At 39.8% G+C, this 23811-nt stretch overlaps 3 protein-coding genes across 5 annotated transcripts; 2 read left to right on the forward strand and 1 right to left on the reverse strand.

Annotated features, from left to right (window-relative positions):
- Positions 1-5876: 5876 nt before the first annotated feature.
- On the forward strand, positions 5877-14848 carry pif1 (PIF1 5'-to-3' DNA helicase homolog (S. cerevisiae)). Of its 3 annotated transcripts, none has more exons than XM_085141572.1 (13): positions 5877-5996; positions 6224-6785; positions 6936-7059; positions 7225-7350; positions 8127-8280; positions 8779-8893; positions 10011-10117; positions 10324-10463; positions 11050-11156; positions 11243-11330; positions 11474-11619; positions 14072-14263; positions 14584-14848. In XM_085141572.1, exons 2-13 carry the CDS (start codon positions 6234-6236, stop codon positions 14629-14631), a joined length of 1899 nt encoding a protein of 632 aa, XP_084997698.1. In that variant the 5' UTR covers positions 5877-5996; positions 6224-6233; the 3' UTR covers positions 14632-14848. The 3 variants fall into 3 exon arrangements, with proteins under 3 accessions (XP_084997698.1, XP_084997699.1, XP_084997700.1); XM_085141573.1 differs by lacking the exon at positions 5877-5996 and adding an exon at positions 6003-6024; XM_085141574.1 differs by lacking the exon at positions 5877-5996 and adding an exon at positions 6124-6145.
- A 763-nt stretch (positions 14849-15611) lies between these two features.
- LOC146497999 (cytochrome b-c1 complex subunit 6, mitochondrial-like) lies at positions 15612-18471 on the reverse strand. Its single transcript, XM_085141577.1, has 4 exons — positions 18312-18471; positions 17885-17944; positions 16039-16200; positions 15612-15963 (listed from the first exon to the last, which is right to left on the reverse strand). The coding sequence occupies exons 1-4, from the start codon at positions 18357-18359 to the stop codon at positions 15931-15933; spliced, it is 303 nt and encodes a 100-aa protein (XP_084997703.1). The 5' UTR covers positions 18360-18471; the 3' UTR covers positions 15612-15930.
- Positions 18472-18576: 105 nt separating this feature from the next.
- Positions 18577-23584, forward strand: nsun4 (NOP2/Sun RNA methyltransferase 4). Its single transcript, XM_085141576.1, has 8 exons — positions 18577-18736; positions 19978-20197; positions 20447-20594; positions 20682-20836; positions 20963-21123; positions 21244-21368; positions 21524-21656; positions 21792-23584. Exons 1-8 carry the CDS (start codon positions 18644-18646, stop codon positions 21933-21935), a joined length of 1179 nt encoding a protein of 392 aa, XP_084997702.1. The 5' UTR covers positions 18577-18643; the 3' UTR covers positions 21936-23584.
- The last annotated feature ends 227 nt before the right edge of the window (positions 23585-23811 follow it).

The raw sequence follows: 23811 nt of genomic DNA on the forward strand, positions 1-23811 counted from the left end.
ACATGATCAGTGCCAATACTCAGGAAGGCTGTGGTAAATAAAACAATGTTCAGTTGGTGCTAAGGGACCCAACGTGTACCAAGAAAGTATTGCCCATGTCATTACTCCACCACCAGCAGCCTGAAGCGCTGATACAAGGCAGGATGGATCAATGCTTTTATGTTGTTTAGACCAAATTCTGACCCCACACCAGCTGAAAGTTGTAGAAAAAATTGAGACTCATCAAACCAGACTATATTTAATCTAGTCTTCTATTTAGGTGAGTCTGTGTGAAATTATAGTTTCGTGTTCTTCAGCTGACAGGAGTGGGACCTATTGTGGTCCTCTGCCTCTGCAGCATGTCTGCTTCGAGGTTTGATATGCATACAGAGATGCTCGTCTGCGTAACTTAGTTGTAACAAGTGGTTATTTGGTGGTCATTCTCCTTTAAACTCTGACATTTTAGCGCAGACCATTTTCTGTAAACCCAAAAGATAGCCGTGCGGTAAAATCCCAGCAGATGAGCAATCTCCAAAATCCAAAGACCAGCCTGTCACAGCACTGGATCTGTGACCCAGTGTTTTGTGCTTGTGGTGATATTCCTTGATTATTGTTATTCATGGTTTTGATTCTCATTATTGTTTTCTGTTTATGTTATATTCTTAGTTCTAGTCCTTAGGTTTTGTTACCTTACCTTCCCACGTTTCATGTTAAGTTACTCTTGTCTCTGTGCGTAATGTTCGCTCGGTCATCGCTGTCTCTACGTTCGTGTGTGTCCTGTTTCACTTTGATAGTTCTGTGTCCTTTGTTAAAGTTTTCAGTTTTGCTTCCCTTTGGTCTCGTCTTGTCTGATCAGTTGCAGCTGTGTTCCCCACCTGTTGGCTGTTTCCTCATTATCCTCTGTGTATATATAGTGTGTGCTCTCCTTTGCGCCCCGTCAGATTGTCTGTTCATCGTTGCCTCCTTGGTGTTTATGTCTCAAACTTCTCACTCCTGGTGCTCAGGGGTTTTTTGGGGTAATGTTTTCTACGTTCCTCATGTTGTTTTGTTAGTTTAAGTGCCTACCATGATCTGCTTTTGTTTGCATTTTGTCTTTCACTATAAATAAAACTCACTCACAGCTACTCTGCCGTCACTGCCTGCACTTGGATCTGCTCTCTTCTCTCCACACGGTCCGCCATGTCAGACTGACACAGCCAGTCTGGCACCAACAACCATATCGCAGTCACCTAAGTTACCTTTCTTCCCCCATTCTGATGCTCAGCGTAAACTTCAGAAGGCGATCTGGACCATGCCTAAATACAATGAGTTGCTTTCATGTGATTGGCTGATTATATATTTGTGTTAATGATGAAGGTGTACCTAATAAAGCACTAAACAAACTTGCCTAAATGTTTTTAGTAATTGGTTATTTTCTCTCACTGGAGCCTTTTGACATTCTCTGTCTGTGGAAATGAAAACAAACATAACGTGGAGAGCTTCGCTCACTGTGTGTCACAGTTGGTGTACAGGTTGTTTTTAATATTCTGTCTCTTAACAAAAATTATTAATAACAAAAGAGCCACATAAAAAATACATACAACAATGGTGAGAAACTACACATTATTTATATGTACCTAGTGTGGGATTGTGAAAAGGCGCAATCAAGTGTCATCAGGCATATGTTTGGGTGGATGGGCTCTTTATTTTAACAGCGTACAAGTAAGGTTTATTTCTGCCTGCTCTCTACCACTGTGGTGAAATGCCACAAAGGCAAAAAGGAAGAAGAGAAGAAACCTAGAAAGAAATAGCCTAAATATTATGTAAAAATTATGTCAAGTGTAATGCAGGCATCAGTCAGTGCAAAATCTCACATTTATCTTATGAATCACTTTTATTTGGTTTATAATCTGATACAAACACATTTCCCACAGGTCGCCACCCGTAAATGAATTATGGGATTGTGGGAGATGTGAGCTACCTACAGTTACCATTTGCCACCTAATGGCGAAAGTTAAAGGTCAGATGAAAATTGCATATAATGTCCTGGGGTTTCATCTCTTTATATAAAAGCAGACCGATCCCAGACTGCCACCTTTAATGAAAATGTGTTCTAATGCATCAACTGCTGAGGGAAAATGGGTTGAAATGCATTTAAATGATCGCATGTGCACTTAAGCTTTTAAACAGCCTCTTCTGAAATGCATATTTTCATCTCCTCATAATGCTGGGAAACCAGTACTGATGCTGCCGGCTTTCTGTTTGTCTACAATACAAAGTCTTAAAACTTGGGCCAAGTGATGTGTTATGGTCACCATAGTATCTGCAGAAACATTAGAAGCCAGTGTTTAATGTACCACCGGTGCAGATGGAGTCCATTGCCCGAAGGGAATGCAACACCTCTGATTACATTTTAAATGTTAAGCAGCTGAACTGTAAGAGAGCGCAGCCTGATGTTTTTCATAACAGGAACACTCTCACTCAAAAGAATGAGCTCTACAGTAAAACACGTTCAGAGCTTTAAATGCGGTTTGCTTTTGCTTGCAGAGCCTCTAAAATTCCTCTGACGTTATAGAGCTTAAGGTTGAAACTCTGGCTGACTATCATTTTGCCTGCAGCAAGTTGCAATTTCAATGGACATAATCCCAGCAGTGCTAAAATCAAAAGAACGTGTTCTGGTCGGGACCAGAAGCTTTACTTTTTTTTTCTCCACTCTGGAACAACATTAAATTTGGATTTTTAATATCATGCCATAAAAAGTTTGAAACAAAATGGGTGAAATGGAATTGACAGACAGAATAAATGTTAAGGGCAAATAGTGACCCCAGAAAAAAGGCTGCATTATTAGTTTGTTTGTGAAATGAATGAGTATTTATATATTAAAAAAAAAAAATTAAAAATGTTCCAGACAGACAGGGATTCAATGTAAGATGAATATATGGTACCCGTCTGCCAAGTAATTAAATAATACATTAATCATATATTTAAATACATGTCAAGGTTGAGTGTCTGACTTCTTAAAGCGATCAGATGCCCTGATATTGCCTTAAAAGCACACAGTGTTCCCTGACAGAAATATCAGGGCATTCTGTTTGAAATTCATAGAGTCTGAACTGAGGTATCAGAGTTTTATGGGAATGTGCAGACACACTGCATCTTTAAATCAAGTCTTGAATATCGTCATTTGGCTAAGCCCTTCTCGTCCTTCTTTGCCACTCTCTCTCTCTCTTTGCTCTCAGGTGAAGTTTGGGTACGGTTCTGGTTTTGTCCTGGACTTATGTGAGGTTACTGCTGTCTCTAGCTCCAGCTAGCACCGCTGCTTAACATCTATTCATTACACTGAGATTCAAAAGGCCAGGTGAAACTTCCACTATTTCCCATAATTTGACTTTGCCTTCTCGTTCTCAAGGTTTGGCTGTTTCATGTAATAAGTAAAGACTTTCCTGAAAAACTACGATGGCTGCTGTTTGTCTCGCTTACCTGGAAATTCCCTGCATGTCTACCGTCCACTGTCACTGCTTCCCGCCTCACCCACCTGAGAGTGCACAAGGTAAGTATGAGTAAATAAGAACAATAAAATCTCAATCAGACTTCCTCTCTGGTGTCCCGATGCTCGGCCTCTGCACTGTAATTTCATTCTCTGTTTGAGCTCTTTTAATAAACTTGCATTGGTCTTCAGGGTTTTGAGTTTGAGTCCATTTATTCATGCAAATATGACACTGAGATACTTCATAAAATCTTTGATATGTTAAGTAACACTGAAGACATGACAATGAAAGTTAGATGCCACATAAAGCAATGTAAAAAAAAAAAAAAAAGATAATTTGCACCATAATCACATCAATATGGATGATCACAGCTAAGTGTAAGTGAAATGTTTAGTAAGACATTTTTCATTCACTAAAGTAAGCCTTTAAAAGTCAGAAGCAAAGGAAAATGGGAAAAAATGTGCAGTGATTTATTGAAAGACGTGCAAACACACATGGAAACAAAGTAGTAGCGGCAAAGAATGGGTTTTTACGATTCTTCAACACAGCCTGAACTTGCTTGGGCAGCTTTATTGTAATTTCTCTGAGTAGTCTTCTGGAATAGTTCTGCAGGGTTCTCAAAGGACATTCAAAGCTTATCTTTGGATGTTGGCTGCCTTTGTTCCATTTACCGTCAAGATGATCCCACACTGCTTCATTAACATTGAGGTCCTGGCTCTGGGGAGGCAGGTCATTTTATGAATCACAAGTGGACTGCATCCTGCTATACCGCTTTGACTTTTCACTCATTTTCACTCACCTTTCTTAAAAGGCCGTTTCCAAAGGAAGCAACTCAGATGCACAGAGAACGAGACTGGCAGCAAAAAGATTGAAGAGTAAAACTGAGATTTAAACACACAAAGGGAATGTCTTCATTCTCTGCCAAGGACTCATTACTCCACATTTATTCTATATGCACAGCTGTTTATAGTTGTTGTTTTTTTTTTATCTTTCATATAAGTTAATAATCCTCACTGTGTTAACATTCCACATGCATGCAAACTGGTGCTCTTACTATAGTAAAGTGAGAAAGTGATATTACTATAACTAATGTGATATGATTAAATATGTGATTAATACATGAGAAAAGAAATCTGCCTCCACAATAGTCATAATGTCAAGAGAAATACTATTAATGACTAAAAGAAATCAAAAGAAGAGAAGGACATTTCTTTTTCCAGATTCAAGTACTGGTTTGTTTCATTTATTTTCCTTTTTTTAGAATTACTTTACCAAAAAAAGAAGTTTGATTATTAAAATAATTTAATGTAATGAGTTACTAACTGGCTTTGTAGAAACAGGGTTGCCTCTACACATTACAGACAACTGAGTTAAAAAAAACAAACAAACAACAACAGTTTTAAATTGTTTCTTTAAACACTTTGTTGCTTGTGCAGTGTGTTGAGGAGAACTGAGGAAACAAATCACTGTCAGTATGGACAGAGGAGGTCAGGAGAGTGTCTACATCCATCTTTAAAAGACACTGGAGGCTTTGTCGTTTGGGACTGCATTTCAGCTAGCAGTGTTAATGATCTTGTCAAAATCAATGGAATTATAAACGCAAAAAGTATGGCCATATTTTAATCCACTGTGTAATATCATCTGTAAAGTGTGTGATTAGCAAGAGTTACATTTTTCAGCACGACCGTAATCCCAAACACTGCCAATGATTCATCCATGAAAAAAAAACCCACACCTTTGACACTATCAGTCATGGCTCGGCCTCCCCAGACCTCAACATTACTGAAGCAGGATTAACAGAGCAGAACAAAAGGCAGCCAATATCCACATACTGTATTTCCACGTGTATTTCACTCAGTCATCTCTGCACCTAGTTCCCATTTCCTAGTAACATATAAAATATAAAAATATTAAGAAACGACGTGTGATTCAGGACTTTTGCACAGGACTTTGTCTTTGTGGTTTCTTGCTAACTGTAGCGTGTCTTATCACAAAAATATTTACGAATTTATACATTGAAGATGATAGTCAATCAGAATTGATCAGAATACATTAATTCCTAAGATCATTATGTGACAAACACTCCATGACTTATTTTGTCAAAGTAAAAGACAAAGAAATAAGTAAGAAAAAAGTTGAAGAGAAAAAGCAGGAACAACTGGTTGACGCATGCGCACTTAAAGGTATATAAGGTAGACTACAAATGCTTCCGAATGACTCAAAAACAATCTGTTAAATGTATTTTCTGTTGAATTTAAAGTGAGAACAGCTGCTTTGTTGAGATCTCACCGGTCGGATTTGCCTGCCTTCATAGTAATTTCCGGATAGCCATGTGTATTTCACTCAAAAGTCAACGTCACGACAACGGGCTCACTGATTGGTCGCAGGAAGCAAGGGGGCGTCATTTGTCATCTCCCATTGGTTGTAATGTTAAATCTCCTCTCTCTGATTGGCCGGGAGCATCGCTTTGCTATTGGCTGATCTCACGCACCGACAATTTGAAAATCGGTGTTTTGCGTTCAGAAGTGCAGGAGCAGTAGACACACAAAGGTTAGCACAAATGTATTTAAAAACAGCGGTAAGAGGTTGATTTAAACCCGGATCGCATATTCAGCTTTGTTGTTTGTCTAGGTTGAGTAGTACAAGCACGGCTGCTTTTGAATTCAGGCTTTCTTAAACCATAGTAGCGTTTCCTCTTTGTAAGATTCATGCACTCTGGCAGCAACAGTGTTGTTAGTTTTATTGTTAATTCATGTTAAGTATGTTTTTGTGCTCAGAGTCGCTGTGATGTTATCGGGAGAGGACGGCGCACAGCTTCAGTGCACTGTGACGGTGGAGCAGCTCAACAGCTCGGGACAGGCCACCCGGAGGAAGGTCATCCGCAAAGCCTCAGTAATTCTGGGCCGGAATGAGCACCAGGAGATCATCCTGCGAGTCCACGACGGCAAAGTGCCCCAAAGCTACCATCTGAAAGAGTTCAAACTTTTCACCAAGTTTGCCAGAGATGGGAAGTGCACCGTGAAACTGGTCCCTGAAAACATCCAGGTCCTCATGTCAAACTGTCCAACTGACCAGCTTAGCCTCTTTCTCAAAACCCTGAGCATCAAACACCAGGCATGGCAGGGCAGCAAGCCTCTGAGCAACCGAGAGAAGCTCAAGGCCGGCCTGCCCCGCAGCTTCGAGGCCATCAGCCCCCTGCAGCAAAAAGACATCCAGAAAGTCAATGAGCTGAGAAGTAAAGTGGCTCCTAACGGACTGATGGACCGCACTAATAGGATGACAGCTGCAGGTACAGGACAGCAGGTCAAACGCTCCAGGAGTGACTGTAACTTCAGCCCAGTGAGTTGTACACACAGCACTCAGGTTGCCTCACAGCAAACTGCAGGATTGTTTCCCACAGGAGGCACTGGTGTCCTGAACACATTCTCTCTGTTCACACTGTGGGTTACACTTAAACAAAGATGACAGCAGATATTGTCATTATTCCAGGTAAAGGCCAACCCGAGTAAGAAGCCAATCCTCTCCTTACCATCACGCAAGCTTAACAAAGAGCAGGCTGCTGTTCTCAGTGCAGTGCTGAGTGGCAAGAATGTCTTTTTCACCGGAAGTGCAGGTAAAAAGTGCACAAAGATAAAGCTTCACAGTGATGACACTGAGAAACTACTTGTTTTGCCTGACTCTTCTGCTAAATTACAGGCTGCATCTTGCTTATAAAATCCCTCTTGTGACATTTTCATCAACACAGCTTGGTGTAAATATTGCTCGGTTGTGTTTTCAGGTACAGGGAAGTCCTTCTTGCTCAAGAGAATCATGGGATCTCTTCCACCAAAGAGCACTTTTGCCACAGCCAGCACGGGAGTGGCTGCGTGTCACATCGGAGGAACAACGTTACACAACTTTGCTGGTCAGTCAATTATCTGAAGTGTGTTAATATAATCACTGGGACTATCTGGAGCTCAATTTATTTCCCACAGCATCAACAAGATGAAACAAATAATTGGTCAATTTACAGGTATCATTTTTTTTAAAAGCTTGTTCTAAAACTGAAATGGGAAAATTAGTTATAAGCACAAAGATAATTATTCTGCTAATCATTTTCTTGGAGTCAACTGTTAGAGCAGCTCCTTTTCTAATCAGAAGGTCTGAAGATCCATGGCTCCCTAGCCTGCATGTATTAAATTGTCCTTGGGCAAGATGCTGAACCCTGATTTGCTTCCATTGGAGTGTAGTGCTTAGCCTTAAGCAAACAAAAAAGCACTCAGATCAATGTGAGTGTGGCAAGAACACCCTTTGAATGCTCAAATTGGATACAAAATGTAGAAAAACTTTATATAAGTACAGACTGCTTAAAATTACAGGTTTTAGTGGATATAACTGATAAATATGGATAATTGTTTTAGCTGTCCTTATAATTGGCCCCTTCTTTGTTTCTTTACTCAATTAATTAAAACCACATCCTTGGACTCATTTCAATGTCTGCTTGATGCCCCGTTTCACTTTATGAATCTTTAAATCTTTGAGGCGGGCTCCTCGGATATCTTTTCACTTTTTAACAGACCTTTTTAATTAAATCTTAATATACAGTAGGATGTGAGCTGAGTATTTGCAAGGGTGTTAATCATTTTTGTTCTTCCTGGCTATCTACTTTCTTTCCATTCTCTGAATCGTTGCTCTTTCCAGGTATTGGCTCAGGCTCTGCCCCACTGGAGCAGTGCATCGAGCTGGCTCAGAGGCCCGGGGTGCTCCAGCACTGGACTAGCTGTCGACACCTTATCATTGATGAGATTTCCATGGTGGAGGCTCAGTTCTTTGACAAGCTCGAGGCAGTAGCTAGGTGAGGATGGTGATTCAAAGATGGGCACCTGGACCGAGATCTAAAATGACTTTGTAATGTTAATTTATTCCAAAATTTAAATGTACATACTAGCATAGTCCATAGCAAGTGTTTGGTTTTGTTAGAGCTGAAGTCAAGAAGATCTTTTATTTTTTTTTAAATATTATTTTACTTCTTTATTTTGATGGCAGTAACAAGTCAATTTAAATTAGATCAGCAGTATTGTAAAAATTGCCTTAAAACAATGCACACATGTGGACCAAGAATTAAATACACTAAGGAAATCTCTGAAAAACAAACACAGCATGTCAGCACAAACACATCATAAAAACTGGTGGTGTGCTGATTTGAGCTTGGTTTGGAGCCACAGGACGTGGACACTCTGGTGTCACTGATTCGACCACGAACTCCTCTCTGAATCAAAGTATTCTAGAGTCAAATCTGAAGCCATTTGTCTGACAGACAAATGCTTGGCTAAAACTCTTTGAAATCTTGCAGGTCGGTGAGGAGGTCTACCGAGCCATTTGGGGGGATCCAGCTGATCGTTTGTGGGGACTTTCTTCAGCTGCCTCCAGTTTCTAAGGGAAAAGAAAAAGCCAGCTTCTGTTTTCAGGTCAGATCATAGTGGAGCCTCTTAGAAGTTGAGGTAACGCTTTATAATACAGCTTGTAACTAAGGGTCTAACTTCCCCCTGTATTTTATTTTAAATGACAATGTAAAAATATTTACCTACAAATAAAGCAAAGACGTAGGCACATTAGAATACGACGGTAACAAGTCAGGAAAAAGCATTATTAATTATGATGCAAGTAAATTTAAGTGTGTGTAAATAATTGGATGTAATGTGCAAGTACTTTTGAAGTGTTGCATAACTTTGGGTGTTTTATAGAAAAGGAAACCCATATTATTCTGTTATTCATTTTAAGTAATTTTAAATGGGGCCTAACTTCCTGGTATTTTACAGGATAAGAGACAGTCTTTTCCTGTACACTCGTTTTGAAAGTTATGTTTGAACAGTGACTGTGAAAGGAAACGTACGCTTGCAAATTTTGATGGTATTTACTTTTTTTCTTGTAAGTTGCTAATGGAAAATGGCCCATATTGCATTTAATTTGCTAAAATAAAAGGACATTTCAATAATAGAACATCCATTATGCACATCCACATATGTGATGTAAAAAGACTGATCCACTCCACACTACGCCCGTGTCCTGAAAAGTACCGCGTATTTGTGATGCACTATAAGGAAATGTTGTTGTTTTTTTTTCTGCAAAATTATCATAAAATTGCCATAACTTAAATTTTCTTAGAGTACAGGTTGCTGTAAAAGTCTAACCCCCTTACGCGCTTATTCTAGTATTTGTAACTTGCATTGTAATTTCAAATAAAATATTGAAAATCCATTTAATTACAGAGTGATTAGGCCCTTAGTTCCAGGCCTATTATTTAAAGTAAAAGAAGTTTGGAAAGAAACTGGCTTACTTTGAAGAGCAATTTTTAAAAGATGACAATATCATATTTATTGGATTTATTTGTGTAAACTAGATGTTAAAGCTGTGATTTCTATGCATTGTTAAGCATTTATTTTTCTGATGCTGAGACTACACTGAGTTGTTGCATTTTTCAACACGTCTATTCTGTTCACGAGCCAGATTCTGTTCTGCGTATTTCCTCGAGAGCATTAATGCATTTTCGGGGAAGATGAACTTTTCTACTTTCTGACCCTTCAGGCCAGGAGTTGGCGTAAGGTGATCCAGATCAATATGGAGTTAACGGAAGTGCGGAGGCAAACAGACCAGAGCTTCATCTCCCTCCTGCAGGCAGTGAGGGTGGGGAGGTAACCCTGTTTCATTATCACATTTTGTTTTGTTCAACTAATGCAATCTCACCTGAAATTGTATTACATCATGTTGTTTCCACTTATGTACATATGTTATAAATGTCCTTGAGGCTGTTAAGGTTTTTGAATTGCTCTGATTGGGCAGGAACATTTTTAAAGGAAGATTGTGGTTTGTTTGTTTTTTGTCAATTAACACAATTCAGGGTGACGGAGGAAGTCACAACCAAGCTGATCAAAAGTGCCTACCATCAGATTGAAAGGGACGGTATCCTAGCGACCAGGCTGTGCACACACAAAGATGACGTGGATCTCACCAACGAGAACAAACTCCAGCAATTACCAGGTCTGAGTTCTTCTGATTCTGCCCACAAAAAAAAGAAACACATGTGTTACTTTGTTTGGCTTGGATCCAATTGAAAATGGACAACACATGGCAACCTTGTTATAATCCATTTCCTCTCAAGAGTGTGGTCTATCCTGCCTGGCAATTTGAGAAATGTTTTATTTATTTATTTTCCAAACTGTTTCATTAACTGACATAGACATTTCTGATCGTCTGAACAAAAAACCATAACTTTGTGAAAAGCTCAAACTCTTTTTCCTGCTGTTTCTATACATGCAAGTTGTGTTTACATGTTTGTGCCTCCCCAAAAGCCCGGTTTCACCCAAGATAAACCCCAAACAGGTGCTTTCAGTCTCAACAGGGTGCTGATTTTGTCATTTCCTGTAGTGGTGTACCAGTATTTTCATGGACACAACTATTCAGGAAACTTTGGAGTGTATTTGGCTGACAGTAGCACCAGATTTTTTTTTATGTATGTTTAAGGTCTTCCTTTTCATTTTCCCCCATCACATTTACTGTCTGTTACCACATTCCTTTAAGAAGTGCCACTAGTTTTCAGTTGAATTAATCTCTCACTGCTCCTTAGGGTCAGCGCGTCTGTTTGAGGCACTAGACAGCGACCCAGTGCTGGTCAAGACTATAGATGCTCACAGTCCTGTCGGCAGGCTGATCCAACTCAAAGTGGGAGCTCAGGTGTGTGTGTGTGTGTGTTCCCAGAGAAACCATTTTATTTTACACAAACCCTTTTTAACACCTGCTTTACTGCTTGTATTTTTAAGGTCATGCTGACAAAGAACTTGGATGTTGCTCGAGGTCTGGTGAATGGAGCACGAGGTGTCGTGGTTGATTTTGAGTCTGGAAAACATGGTCCGTATCTAATTGTGAGAATATATTTGTTAAAAATCCTATGTAAGCAATGACAAGAGATGATTTTATATTAGTTTGACTTTTGTAGAAAACACACTTGTCTACATCCTTGGCATCTTGTCCAATGCTGTTTGTTTCCACAGGACTCCCACGTGTGCGTTTCCTGTGCGGCGTCACAGAGGTGCTGAAGCCAGAGCGCTGGGTGTTTAAGTCCGGTGGTGGGATCCACCTGAGCCGACAGCAGCTGCCACTCAAATTGGCCTGGGCCATCTCCATCCACAAGAGCCAGGTCAGTAAACATTCGGTGCTCACTTCCCGATGATGACCTTATATTTTCTTTGTAGAGCACGTTGTTTGTGTTGTCATGGGGCACCAGTGTTTTATGTGGGTTTGTCTTTGATAAACTGTTTACATGATTATTTAAAAAGTTCAAATTAAAAATTTGTTCAAAGCTGTGAAGCACGGTGGTGCACTGTTGCCTCATTTTAATCTACAGCCCTGCTTGGGGTCTTTCTGTGTGTAGTTTGGATGTTTTCGGGGGTTTGCATGTCATTTGTTGTAAAAGGAAAACCAGCAAAAAAAATGCCATGATTAGGTCTAATTCCAGCATCCCTGTTGAAGCTCAGCTTAGTTCATATTATTCACTTTGAAAAATTTATTCACATTTGGATCAATTTAAAAATCAGTTAATCACAGATTCCTGTTTGTCACTATGAGCGAAGTAGAGTTCCTCTGTTTAACATGTTCTGAATGTACAGCTTGATTTCAAAGGCTTTTTATTGTCTATAGCTGACATTAGCAAACATATTGTAAAAGTAACAAGTTGTTTTGGCTTGTTGGACACACCACTAATTTTTCTTTTCACATCTTAAAATATACCAGAATAATATCTTTATAAATGTAAGATGTTTTTTAAAAAAATTTTTTTTAATTTATTTATTTTTAATTATCTCTTCATTTTCTGAGATTTTAACACAAATTTACTTGACTGGCTCTCTGTTAAAGAGTTGGCCAGACCAGGATCTGTCCTCCTCCTCTCTCTTGTTTTCTCCCTTCCTCGCTGTTCTAATGCCACCTAGAAAGCACAAAAACAACAATATCACATAGAAAGTCCCTCTGGCCATTTTAAATCTTATAATGATCGTATAACAGGCAGAGAAAATTAAGTGCAACAATTCTATTTGAGGGGAAATTGCTATAGAGGCCCAATCTAACCACAAGCTGTAACTCAACAATTGCCAATCTTCCGCTCTGCTGCACCGACACACTCAATATCCTGACCTCCATCTGAGAATCTAGCTAAAGGTAAAAGGGTGATCTCTGGATAATTGGGTTAATTGGTAATGACCAATGAGTGCAAACGGGTGATCTACAGCAGACACGTCAGGGCACAAGGATATAAAAATTAGATACCATACCAATGTCTTCATAGTGTGACCTGAATAAATTATAATTTCAGGTTGGAGGTGTATACGCTGGTCAGGTGAATCTGAAAGTTGATGCTCCTGGCCTGTCACAAATCTTATACTGTAGACTAAACAATTACCCTTTGTTTGTTTCCGTCCAGCTAACAAAAAGCTGGGATCTTGTAAAATTTTAAAATGCAATGATTTTATTCACAACAAAACAAAAATACACATCAGATGTTTAAACTGAGACATTTTACCATGTCCTGAAAAATATTAGCTCATGCTGAATTTGACGGGGGCGGCAAATGTCTCAAAAAATGGGGGCGACAAAGGCTGGAAAAGTGGTATTAAAAAGAAACCGCTCGATGAACATCAGGTCAGAAACATTATTGGGTTTTTAAAAAAACATAATAATAACAATAATAATAATAATAATAATAATACTTTTCTCTCTCCAAAGTCCGGCAGCTGGTTTTCTCAGTGTTTAGATGTTTATGGACTGTTGCTAAAAGAAGAGTGGACGCTACACTAGAGCTGTGCGATATGACCAATGCATGAAACGATACATTTTTAGACATAAGTTGTAACGGCCGCTGTTTTCTTTGTGAATATTTATTACACGGCGTGCTGCGGGGAAAAGCCTGTTCTAACGTTTGAGTCTAAGGTTTATTTTTTTGCACCTGGCGGCTCTTTTTTTTACTTCTCATCCGTAAATAATCTGCTCGTTCACGTGATTCCGTTTATTTTGAAAAGTCTTAACAGGCTCTTGAGCTTTATTGTGAAAGGTTTATGTGGAACATAAACAAGCGGACACGCGATGGTGTTACCTCGTTGTTGCTACCGTTGTTGTGCACATCCCTAGTGTGGTTATATTAAATATAAGAGAAAGAGAGAACTTTAAGAAATTAATATAGCCACCACAGTGACCATCAAAACGATGAAAGAATATTGCCGTAAACAGTTTATTTTGCGACACCACAAAACAAACGATAGCGTAAAATGAAATAATAGACGTTTTTATATCGTCATCCGACACAGCCCTACGCTACACCGTGGCAAACATGGCCCTGTCCCAACTTTGTTTTTTGTTTTAAGAGCTGTCGCTGCCATTAGATTCAAAATGAGCTAATGTTTTCTTTAAATGGTACATTGTGTTTTTATTTGCATTTTAAGCAGCAACATAACAATTTGCTAATTGGGGTTTGTAGTTGAATCCTAGAATCGAGTAGTCAGCTTTTTGGGTTTTTCAAACACTGGACTTCCATTAGTACATGTTGTTTTTATGTAACAATGATGGTTATCATGTTGTGGTTTTATGCTTTTGTTTTGAAGGGAATGACGCTGGACTGTGTGGAAATATCTTTGGCTCGTGTGTTTGAGAGTGGCCAGGCTTACGTGGCCCTGTCTCGGGCTCGGAGCCTCGAGGGTCTAAGGGTCATGGACTTTGACCCCCGCGTGGTCCGGGCAGACCCAGAAGTCCTCCTCTTCTACAGAAAACTGAGGAAGGAAAGGTTGCTCATGCAGGTGAGGGCAAATATTACCTCAGCCTGTAGAAAATGTTTATTCGTATCTCACATTTTCTTTTTTCAGTTTCTCATTTTCATTTATTTATAGTAAAAGTAGCTGCCTGGCATTGGTTTAATGTTAAGCTCTGCAGTTTCACTTCAATGTTAAGTTTATGTTAAGCAGAACAAAATGAGACCAAATGTCTCAGGTAATATTTTGGAAAGCTCCTTTTTTCCCTAGTTGGTGAGATGGATCAAACTACACTGGAGTGCTGTGGATGAAAAACTTCATTCGCCAGCTGTACTTATGATCTTCTTTGTCCTCATTTTTCTCTGCAGGCCTCCATGGATGATTTTGTTAGCAACAATAAAGAAAATGCATGGTGAGGCTGGCTCTAAATCCACTCTAATGATATGCACTATGTGCATGAGTTATTGAGCTATTTCACCATTTAACCTTATTTTCTTGAGACTTCAATCTCTACTTGGAGTCACACTGCCACCATCTGCTCATCACTATACTTTTTTTCAGAGGTTATTTTTTAAATTATTTTTTTTTTACATGTATTCAAATAAAATTTTTGCCAAATTATTTGTGTGAATTTTTTTTTTATCAGTCATAAATATTTAAGGGAGGAAAAACACTGAACTCAAACAATGACGCTCCTTGGCTTTAGAGGTCTCGAGGAGAAAATAAAATCTATAGCTGCCTTTAGTCACCGAGTGGCAGCATCCACTCCTTACATTCTCCCACCCGTTTGGGATGATGTAAGGCATAGGTGTCAAACTCTGGCCCACAGGCCAAATTTGGCGAGCAGCCTAATTACATTTGGCCCGCGAAGCCATTCCAAATTATTAGAGCTGGCCTACTGGTATTATACAGCTAATATATATATTGTTTAGTATTAAGCTTTGCTTGTTCCATATTCAGTTTTTCAGCAAAACTTGTTTGAGTCCATAAGAAACGATTCATTCTTATATCTGGAGGAAGATTTTTTTTTCAATACATATTAATGTTAGCCCGCGACCTTGTTCCAGTTTAGAATTTTGGCCCACTGTGTATTTGAGTTTGACACCCCTGATGTAAGGGAATTAACAGTGTCTGTTAAAGCTGTGGGGAGAGAAAAATGCTCTGATCTAATTAACTTTTACCTCAACTGCTTTTCAAAAATTGCAAACGTGGGACAAGTGTTCCAGTGCATGCGCCATTAAATAGAAATGCCGTCAACCAGAGACCAATTTTGTGTCGTCGTAAACATCGGTGAGACCATTTAGCGTTGGTGGCTAGATAAAACTAATTAAACCATCAGTCATGGAGCCCTCCTGAGAATGCAGATGCTCTGAAAAGAAGCAGCTCAGACTAAGTGGAATCCAAAGACAACCTTTATTTTCTGGTCAGCAGAGTGAAGTCATGACCAAACCTGAGCCGGTTTCCATTACTGTAGCAGCATATTTGCTCTAACATTCCACCTCATCACATTTTCATTACAGCCAATCCCTTCTTTACACAAATTTTTAGAGTGTATGCTCTTGATGTCGATACTGCTATCAGCTATATTAGTATGCACTGCATACAAACAGGTGTCAGGAACGTAAGTCCAAGGGAATTCAGGAAAACAACAACAGGCTTCATTTGTAGATTATTTTACATTATCAGAAATTATATCGGGTCTACTGGACGGGTTGTCATTTCACATTGTGGAACAGCTTGTGTGCGACCTGCAGAGACAGAAAGTGGCACAATGAGCATCTTCACTAGGAGAATAATCTTTCCTTTGTCTAGCGCGCACTTACACAATGGTCCCGCGCATGCAGGAAGTCAAAGAGTTCTTCTGTACACTCCTCATCAGTGTTGGACCTTGAATTGACCCGGGTTTCACAGAGCTCCAGACGCTCCTTGTAGTGCACACAGTGTTCAGTCTCCTCACACTTGGCTCTTATCGCTTCTAGAGGGTCCTAAAAAGAAAGGAGGCCATGCTATTCATCAGGAAAATGATGGCAAAAACTCTGGTAGGAAAACCACAACTCTCAAACCATGAAGGTGATTTTATAATGAAGTTAGAGGTTTAATAAGCCAGGCTTTCTGTGTGCTCAAATAAAATGGGGCGTTTTATTCAATTCAATTTTATTTATTATAGCGCCAAATCACAACAACAGTTGCTTCAAGGCGCTTCATATTGTAAGGTAGACCTACAATAAATACATACAGAGAAAAACCCAGCAATCATATGACCCCCCCCCCCCCCCCCTCCCCCCTCCCCCCTATGAGCAAGCACTGTAGCAACAGTGGATATGAAAAATTCCCTTTTAACAGGAAGAAACCTCCAGCAGAACCAGGGTCAGGGAGAGGCGGCCATCTGCTGCGACCGGTTGGGGTGAGAGAAGGAAGACAGGACAAAAGACATGCTGAGGAAGCATCATATGACTCAAAATGATCCCTATGAGTGTTCCCCTACATCAGAAGCATGATTCAAATCTATAAAAATTCAATGTAAAGCTGTTTATTATTTCTGTAGAAAAATGTTAATCAAGTGATTTACTCTACAGAGCAATAAAACAAACCTTTTAAGCTAATTATTTTAACACTTGGGTGCTCTCAGTGCTGCCGTTTGCCTCTAACATCATGGCTGCGCTCAGAAATTTTAAACTGGATCCATTTAAACATTGAAGCTTACTGTCCCACAGCCTAATGTAGAAACTGCATTATTATTTTAGCAGATCAAAGTGAAATTAATTTGAATGATTGAACAGGTATTCTGCTGTCCGTTCTGTTTTCTAGTAGGTGCAATACTAGCAGTACAAAAGAGACTTAATAGCAGATTAAAACAAAATATAAAACATTTATACATGTTTTGCATCACCAAATGAACACACGCACATGAGTCAGTGAAAATACTTCACACTGATTTTAACTCACAACTCTGAAGATCACCTCCAGACTAGGTTATATGTTTTCAGCGTAAGTTACCAGGTACACAGAGAGCTGATTTCCTAAAATATAAAACTCTGATTTTAAGCTTGAGATCCCTCACTAAGCCACTAAACTTACCTTGTTGTGCACCACTATGCTCATCTCAACAGCCATAGTTCCATTCCTAGCTCTGCCAGTAAACATGCAAGCCTCCTTGGTCATTACAGTAAAGATTTTAAGACCTATACTATATCTAGTGATGTAAAAATCTGGTATTTTGATACATTTCTTTTCCTTTCAAACACAGAAAACAAACTGATTTCTCCAATATCCATTACTGGCATTTTGTTTTCTTTAATCAACTTATTTACACTGTTCAGATCAGCTGGTTATTGGGTTTGTTGTGCATCAAACAAGTTTTGCAAGCAGGGAAGCTGCAGAGTGCCCTCTGGTGGACAAAATATTCATCAACACTTAAACCATAGAAGAAGGGTGTTTCTTTTGTTTGTCTTTTTTAAATATATAATTCGTTATATAGAAATGCTGATACCAATACACAGACACATAGGTAATATCGGCTGATAATACTGGCCCACCGATAAATCAGTCAGACTTTGTATAGTAACCCATCCACGTATGAGGGTTTTTTCAACCTTTTGTCCTACATAAAAAGCTGTTCGTGACCAGAATACATGTTGTTATAATAAGTATTAATAAATAAACAATTACCACCAACTCTTCCTCCTCTTCTTCCTCCTCCTCCTCCTCCTCAGCAGGGGCATCTTCCTCCTATTCAGAGACATTCATATCAATGTTTTAAAATCCAGTTACAACCCAGCACAGCTTACAGATTTATAGGGCTTTTTTTACGTTTTGTGTACATTTTTATTAATTACGTTAGAGAATGTCCAGATATTGTAATCACCTAATAAAACTGTGCCGTATGAAACGCACTGAATCAGTCACAGTTAAAATAAGCAGTCTCTCAGGGTAACACCGTCAGCTGCCAGCCTCGTTTAATGGCGATAATTATATTTTAAGGAGCTGACAGTAAACTCGCAGGGTACACCGCTAAACTGAGCAGCAGAGTTGGGTAACTTCGTCAAACACACACACAGACCAGTCTATAAAGACACAATACGATATTTTTCGGTACCTCATCGTCGGGGTCCCCGTGTGTGAGCATTTTTTTCTCGAAAACCATGGTTATGTCTGACAATTTTACAAAATAAAACTCGGAAAGCTGAAACTCCTCGGTTTCACTACTTCTGTTCGAGGACGCGAGGTCGGTCACACGCCGGAAACTACTAGAAGGATAACCGGATAACGTTTCCTATTGGTTGACTGAAATTATTGATGTCCATGTGAACCAATAACAGATCTCCATTTTATATAAGGCCCTACCCCATTCAAATATTCAATGCGTGCGGAACCATTGTTTAACTGTCAGCACAAAGTCGGACGGAAAAAAAGCTGGGACACGGCAAGATGGCGCTGCTCTGGGACACCAACCTGCTGTTAAGAAAAGTTAAAGATTTAAGATGTTTGACACCCAGACGACACCGAGTGAAAGAGAAATGGGTACGTGCTCAACGGGAATAACTGACGTTAATAATACCAGACGGTATTTGCATTTAGATTTCGTGTGGCTGCTAAACACAGTGGAAAAGAAAAAAAAATGGTAAACTCTGTAACATATTGTATTATTTAAATAGTTTCGTCTGTTACTGTTACTGTCTTGGAGCAACTGTAACCCACATAATTTCCTTAGGGATTAATGAAGTATTCTCACTCTGATTCTGATATTAGGTAAAGACAGAGGTTGTACAGGTCTAAAGACCTTGAAAGTTAATATTTGCCTTGACCACCTTTATTCTTCAGCACAGCAGGAACTCTCTTATTAGTGAGATTGAGATCCTAATCTTTATTCAAGCTTATTGTCATTTCTTTAAGTAATCTTCAGAAATAGTTATTTGGGCTTCTTGAAGGACATTCAGAGCTCATCTTTGGATGTTGGCTGCCCTTTGTTTTGTTATCTGTCAAGATGATCCCACACTGTTTCAGTAATGTCGAAATCCGGGCTCTGGGGAGGCCCAATCCATGACTGATAGTGTTTCACTTTGTGTTTTTGTATCCAGATTTACTTTTATTATCCTGTTGCCAGTCAGACACTTCCTAGATGTGTTGCAAAGTGGATTAAAATTTGACCATACATTTCTGTGTTTATAGTTTCATCCATTTTGACGAAATCCCCAACACCCAACATGACTTTCAGATACTGTTCACATTGTAGATAATTTGGGGGTTTTAGCCCCTTTTTTTCTCGATTTGTCCAGTTTCTTTGGTCAAATCAGTCCAAAAATGATGTTTTATGTCTATCAAACTGTTTTATCTTTGGCATTTTTTACATTCATTTTACATTCAATTAAAGAAATTGGAAGAGATGATGTGTTTTGTGACAGCCTGGTTGTAACAAAGTGCCTAAAGATACAATTTAAAACTGGTTCTTTGTTAAGTTGTTTTTTATGTATAGACACAACCCTGGTTCATCATTTGAGTTAGGAGACTGTTTGTGTTCTGAAATGATTCATAGGTCAGTGTTGAGTGGCTTTACAAAAAGAAAACATGCCTCTGAAAATGATCAGGTACATATATTTGTATACAGATGTACATTATAGGTCTACTCTAATTTTACATGTATTAAAGCCAGCTTTCCACTCTCCTGGGCATTTAAATTTTATATTGAAATTGACACAAAGAGAGCATGGATAAAAATGAATTAACATTTATATTAAATGTCCTCCTCCTTTGCTCTCTGACAGGCTGCTACACGTCCCAAGTTCCCACCGACCAGACTGGCCGTGCATCACTTTGACGCCACCTATAGCACCCCTCTGGGGCAGCTGTGGCCCTCAGTGCGACTCGCCATGCTGTCAGAGAGAAAATATGGAGCCCTGCTCAATAATTTCTCCTATAACGCTGTTCTGACAGAGCTCAAAGCTCAGGGATGCGTAGATTTCATCAGTGAAAGAGAGAAAGACGGTAGGTGTGCTAGCCTCAGTCACAGTTATGGTTATTGCTTATTACTGATGCAGGAAATGCTGTGCTGTGGCAATCTCTGATGCTCTGAAGAGTTCAGAAAATTTTATGAAGCTAGCGCTGGAGTGTGAATGATGTGATTTAAGTTCATTTAATAGACTATTTACTAAAACATTTCACTGGGAAAAGTCAATATCTTAGTAATTAACACTATTAAAAATTCACTTATATCATCTGGCATATAATTTGCAGTTCCTTCTTGCTTGGAGGAAAAATCAGAGGAACCTAGTGATGTTTCCATGAAGAGCTCTGACGTTGATGGTGAGCAGCTATCTCTAAGCCCAAACATCAAGTGTTTAGTGTTTCCGAGAGGCGATGTAACACGATTCAAGCCTGCAAGGTGAGCAATATTTCCTATCCTGCTGCTAACAACAGCATCTTCTAGCAGCGTGCAGTCTGATCCTCAGTTCTCTTTTCTCCTCTTCAGGCCAGACAAGAACGGCCTGTTGGGTTACTACCTGATGGACGCAGCATCTCTGCTGCCCTGTCTTGCACTGGATGTTCAAGAAGGTCACAGCGTGCTTGACCTCTGTGCTGCTCCAGGAGGCAAGACCCTGGCTTTGCTTCAGACCCAGGCCATCAGTAAGTCAAAGTACTTTTACCCTTTTTCAGTTTGTTTTTTGAATCTCCGGGCCAAAAGTCTTTATCACCTATTCTCTACTTGCTGTTCTGCTGTTAACCATCCACCTGTTTGTGTTGATGTCAAAGGGTTTTTGTGCATAAATGACAGCTCAGTGTCTCGAACACTACGACTGAGGAAGGTCCTCCACAGCTATGTTCCTAAGCATTTTTTGACAAATGAGAACTTGCGCATCACGTCTTTCGATGGCACCAAATGGGGGGAAATTGAAAGCAACACTTTTGACAGAGTAAGCCAGTGCCACATTGTCACAGTCATCCTTTTCACATTTTGCTCTTTGTCATTATGTTTTTATTCAAAAGCTCTCAGTTTTGTTCAGCCTTTCCTTTTTTTCCCCCTCTAAATTCAGGTCCTTGTTGACGTTCCCTGCACCACAGACAGACATTCACTCATGGAGGACGACAACAACATATTCAGTAAGAGTCGGACTGGGGAGAGACGCAGGCTCCCGCAGCTACAGCTGGAGCTGCTGCTGTAAGTTTGGAGGAAATGTGAACAAAATGGGCTTTGAGGCTGTTAAAGTTTGCATGGTTTCATATAAATATGCGCACAATTAAGCAAAATAACAGCTGGTAGTGAGAACTTTTATTTAGATGTTATGTAAATCAAACCCTCTGTGTTTTCTGCAGAGCGGGAATCCAGGCCGCTTGTCCTGGTGGGGAGATCCTCTACTCCACCTGCACGCTCTCACAGAACCAGAACCTCAGTGTGGTTGAACAGGCTATCTACCAAGCTCGAGAGAAAGATGGCATCCATCTACAGGTTAGTGAGACACTTTTTTGTATCAATAAGAAACACATCAAAGTTTTGTGAGATATAAAACGCACAGAAACTGAAATCTGACCTCGAATAACTGCCCGTTTTTCTTTTATTTCCTCATATCTCGATCACATTCAGGTTGTGGATCTGAGGCCCCTGATGCGCATGTTCGGAAACACCTTTCACTTCGCTCCGGACCTCCACCTGGGCGAGATGGTCATCCCGCACCTAGCAGCTAACTTTGGACCCATTTACATGTGCAAGCTAAAGAGGCTGACGTAGGACGTGGACTCTTGCACAAGTTCGCCTGAGACTTTCAAATACTAAGCAACTCTGCTGCCAGAGTCAGCTGGATTTGCAAACTGCTTCTGGTGGACCCGGGCTTTCATCATAACTGTTTTCTGGAGCTTTTTGAAGCCTTCTAAGCCAACCATGACTCTCAGAGACGTTTCTCCTTTTTCCTCTGTTTTCTCAGTCCTATATGATTACTAAGCCTTAACACTGGGTCACCTTTGCAGGCTACACAGCACATGTAAATAATATCAGTTTTAGATTGTGCAGGTAAAGCATGAGACAAACAGGAAAGAGATTTTTCCTCTGTGCAGATTTGGATCAGTGAATTCACCAGACACGAGGACAGGTGACTCTGAGCGCACAATATCCTAACACTTTTTTTGCAGCTTTCTAGTAGGGTCCTTATGCTTTAAAACTAGCTGCACGAGCTGAATGACCTCTTTTTAGTTTCAAAGGGACGTGAGGAGCACTTCCTAAAGTCTGACCTGCATTGACCCGTCCCTTCAGTGTCCTCATCATTCATGCTGGTCATCATGATTGATGCGGAAGCACGAAACTGCTGTTAAACGAATAATTGACTGAACTTATTGACGATGTGGATGTTTAGGTTTTTATCAGTAAACCATTCAAATTAATGTAACTTAAAGTTACATTATCACTAGAATTCACCCGAGGGCACACTGTGCACCTGAGTGTTCTTTGCACAGATCTTTTCTACTGTGACATATTAAAGAGATGAATGAATGAATGCTTTATTGGCCATATGCAGGTTGCCCCGCAGAGGAATAGGACCCCCCCGACTTACACACACAACAAAGACATCACATGGGAATGCAGTTGGAGATCGGCAGCGTTACAGAGAAAACACTGAAAAAGTACACAACAATGGGAAAAGTACAAGAGGAAAAAAATAGACCTCTACTCATGCTGGGCACCTATGGGAGGACAGTATGAGAACAGGAAACAAAAAAAACAAAACTCCTCCGCACAAAAAAGCACATAAATGTCCACATTACAACATTGGAGCAGATGTGACACACAACCAGGATATGCATATGGTAGTGTGAGAAGAAGTCAAATAGTCATTCAATAAGTTGTTAGTCAGTACTGTACATCTGCACGTTCTTATCACATTTTGAGTGTGATAAAATGTTAATATTTAAGTGGTGCTCGTCTGATAGTGATCATAAGTTACAGGCAATAACTACAAGAAAACAATGGACAAAGGATTAAGATTACAATTAGGAAGGATGTGTCATTTTCTTTAAAGGTCTCCTCCACTCATATATAGCTATTTATGAGTTGCTGTTTAATTTTTGCCCTCTAGGTGTCAACAGTAGATCAAGATTACAAGTGTCCTGTATCTTCCTTGTCCACTAGAGGACACTGAGCGTTTATATGTGGAAATGCTACTGTAATTCCACTATGTGTGTTTGTCTTGCTGTACTTTGTCAGCTGCACAGGGATGATGTTTGTGGTTTGGGAAAAAAAAAAACACAAATTTCCATCAGAATTACCTGCTCTCTTTAGCTCTGCAATGAAAATGGGCTTGTCTTGTTCTTTGCTTATTCATCAGGTTTGATGGCTTTGCCTAATAATGCGATGTATGGCTGTGTGAGAGGAGGGCATAATGACAAGGCAGGTAATGACTTCTTTGACCATTTGGCTTCTCACATCTGAATCTGCACAGCTTTCATTACTATAGCTGGATTGAGTCCGTTTTTGCATCGGCATCACTCAGAGGTGAAATGTTTCCTCTTATCACAGCCTAATGTGAGCGCAGAGGTGCCTCTTTTTCTTTTTTTTCCCATCACACCGCCGATGACCCTTTATGTTGTCCTGGCCCAGGCAATGTAGCATGAAA

This window comes from Neolamprologus multifasciatus, chromosome 18 (genome assembly GCF_963576455.1).
Source record: "Neolamprologus multifasciatus chromosome 18, fNeoMul1.2, whole genome shotgun sequence".
In the NCBI taxonomy this organism is placed as follows: Eukaryota; Metazoa; Chordata; class Actinopteri; order Cichliformes; family Cichlidae; genus Neolamprologus; species Neolamprologus multifasciatus.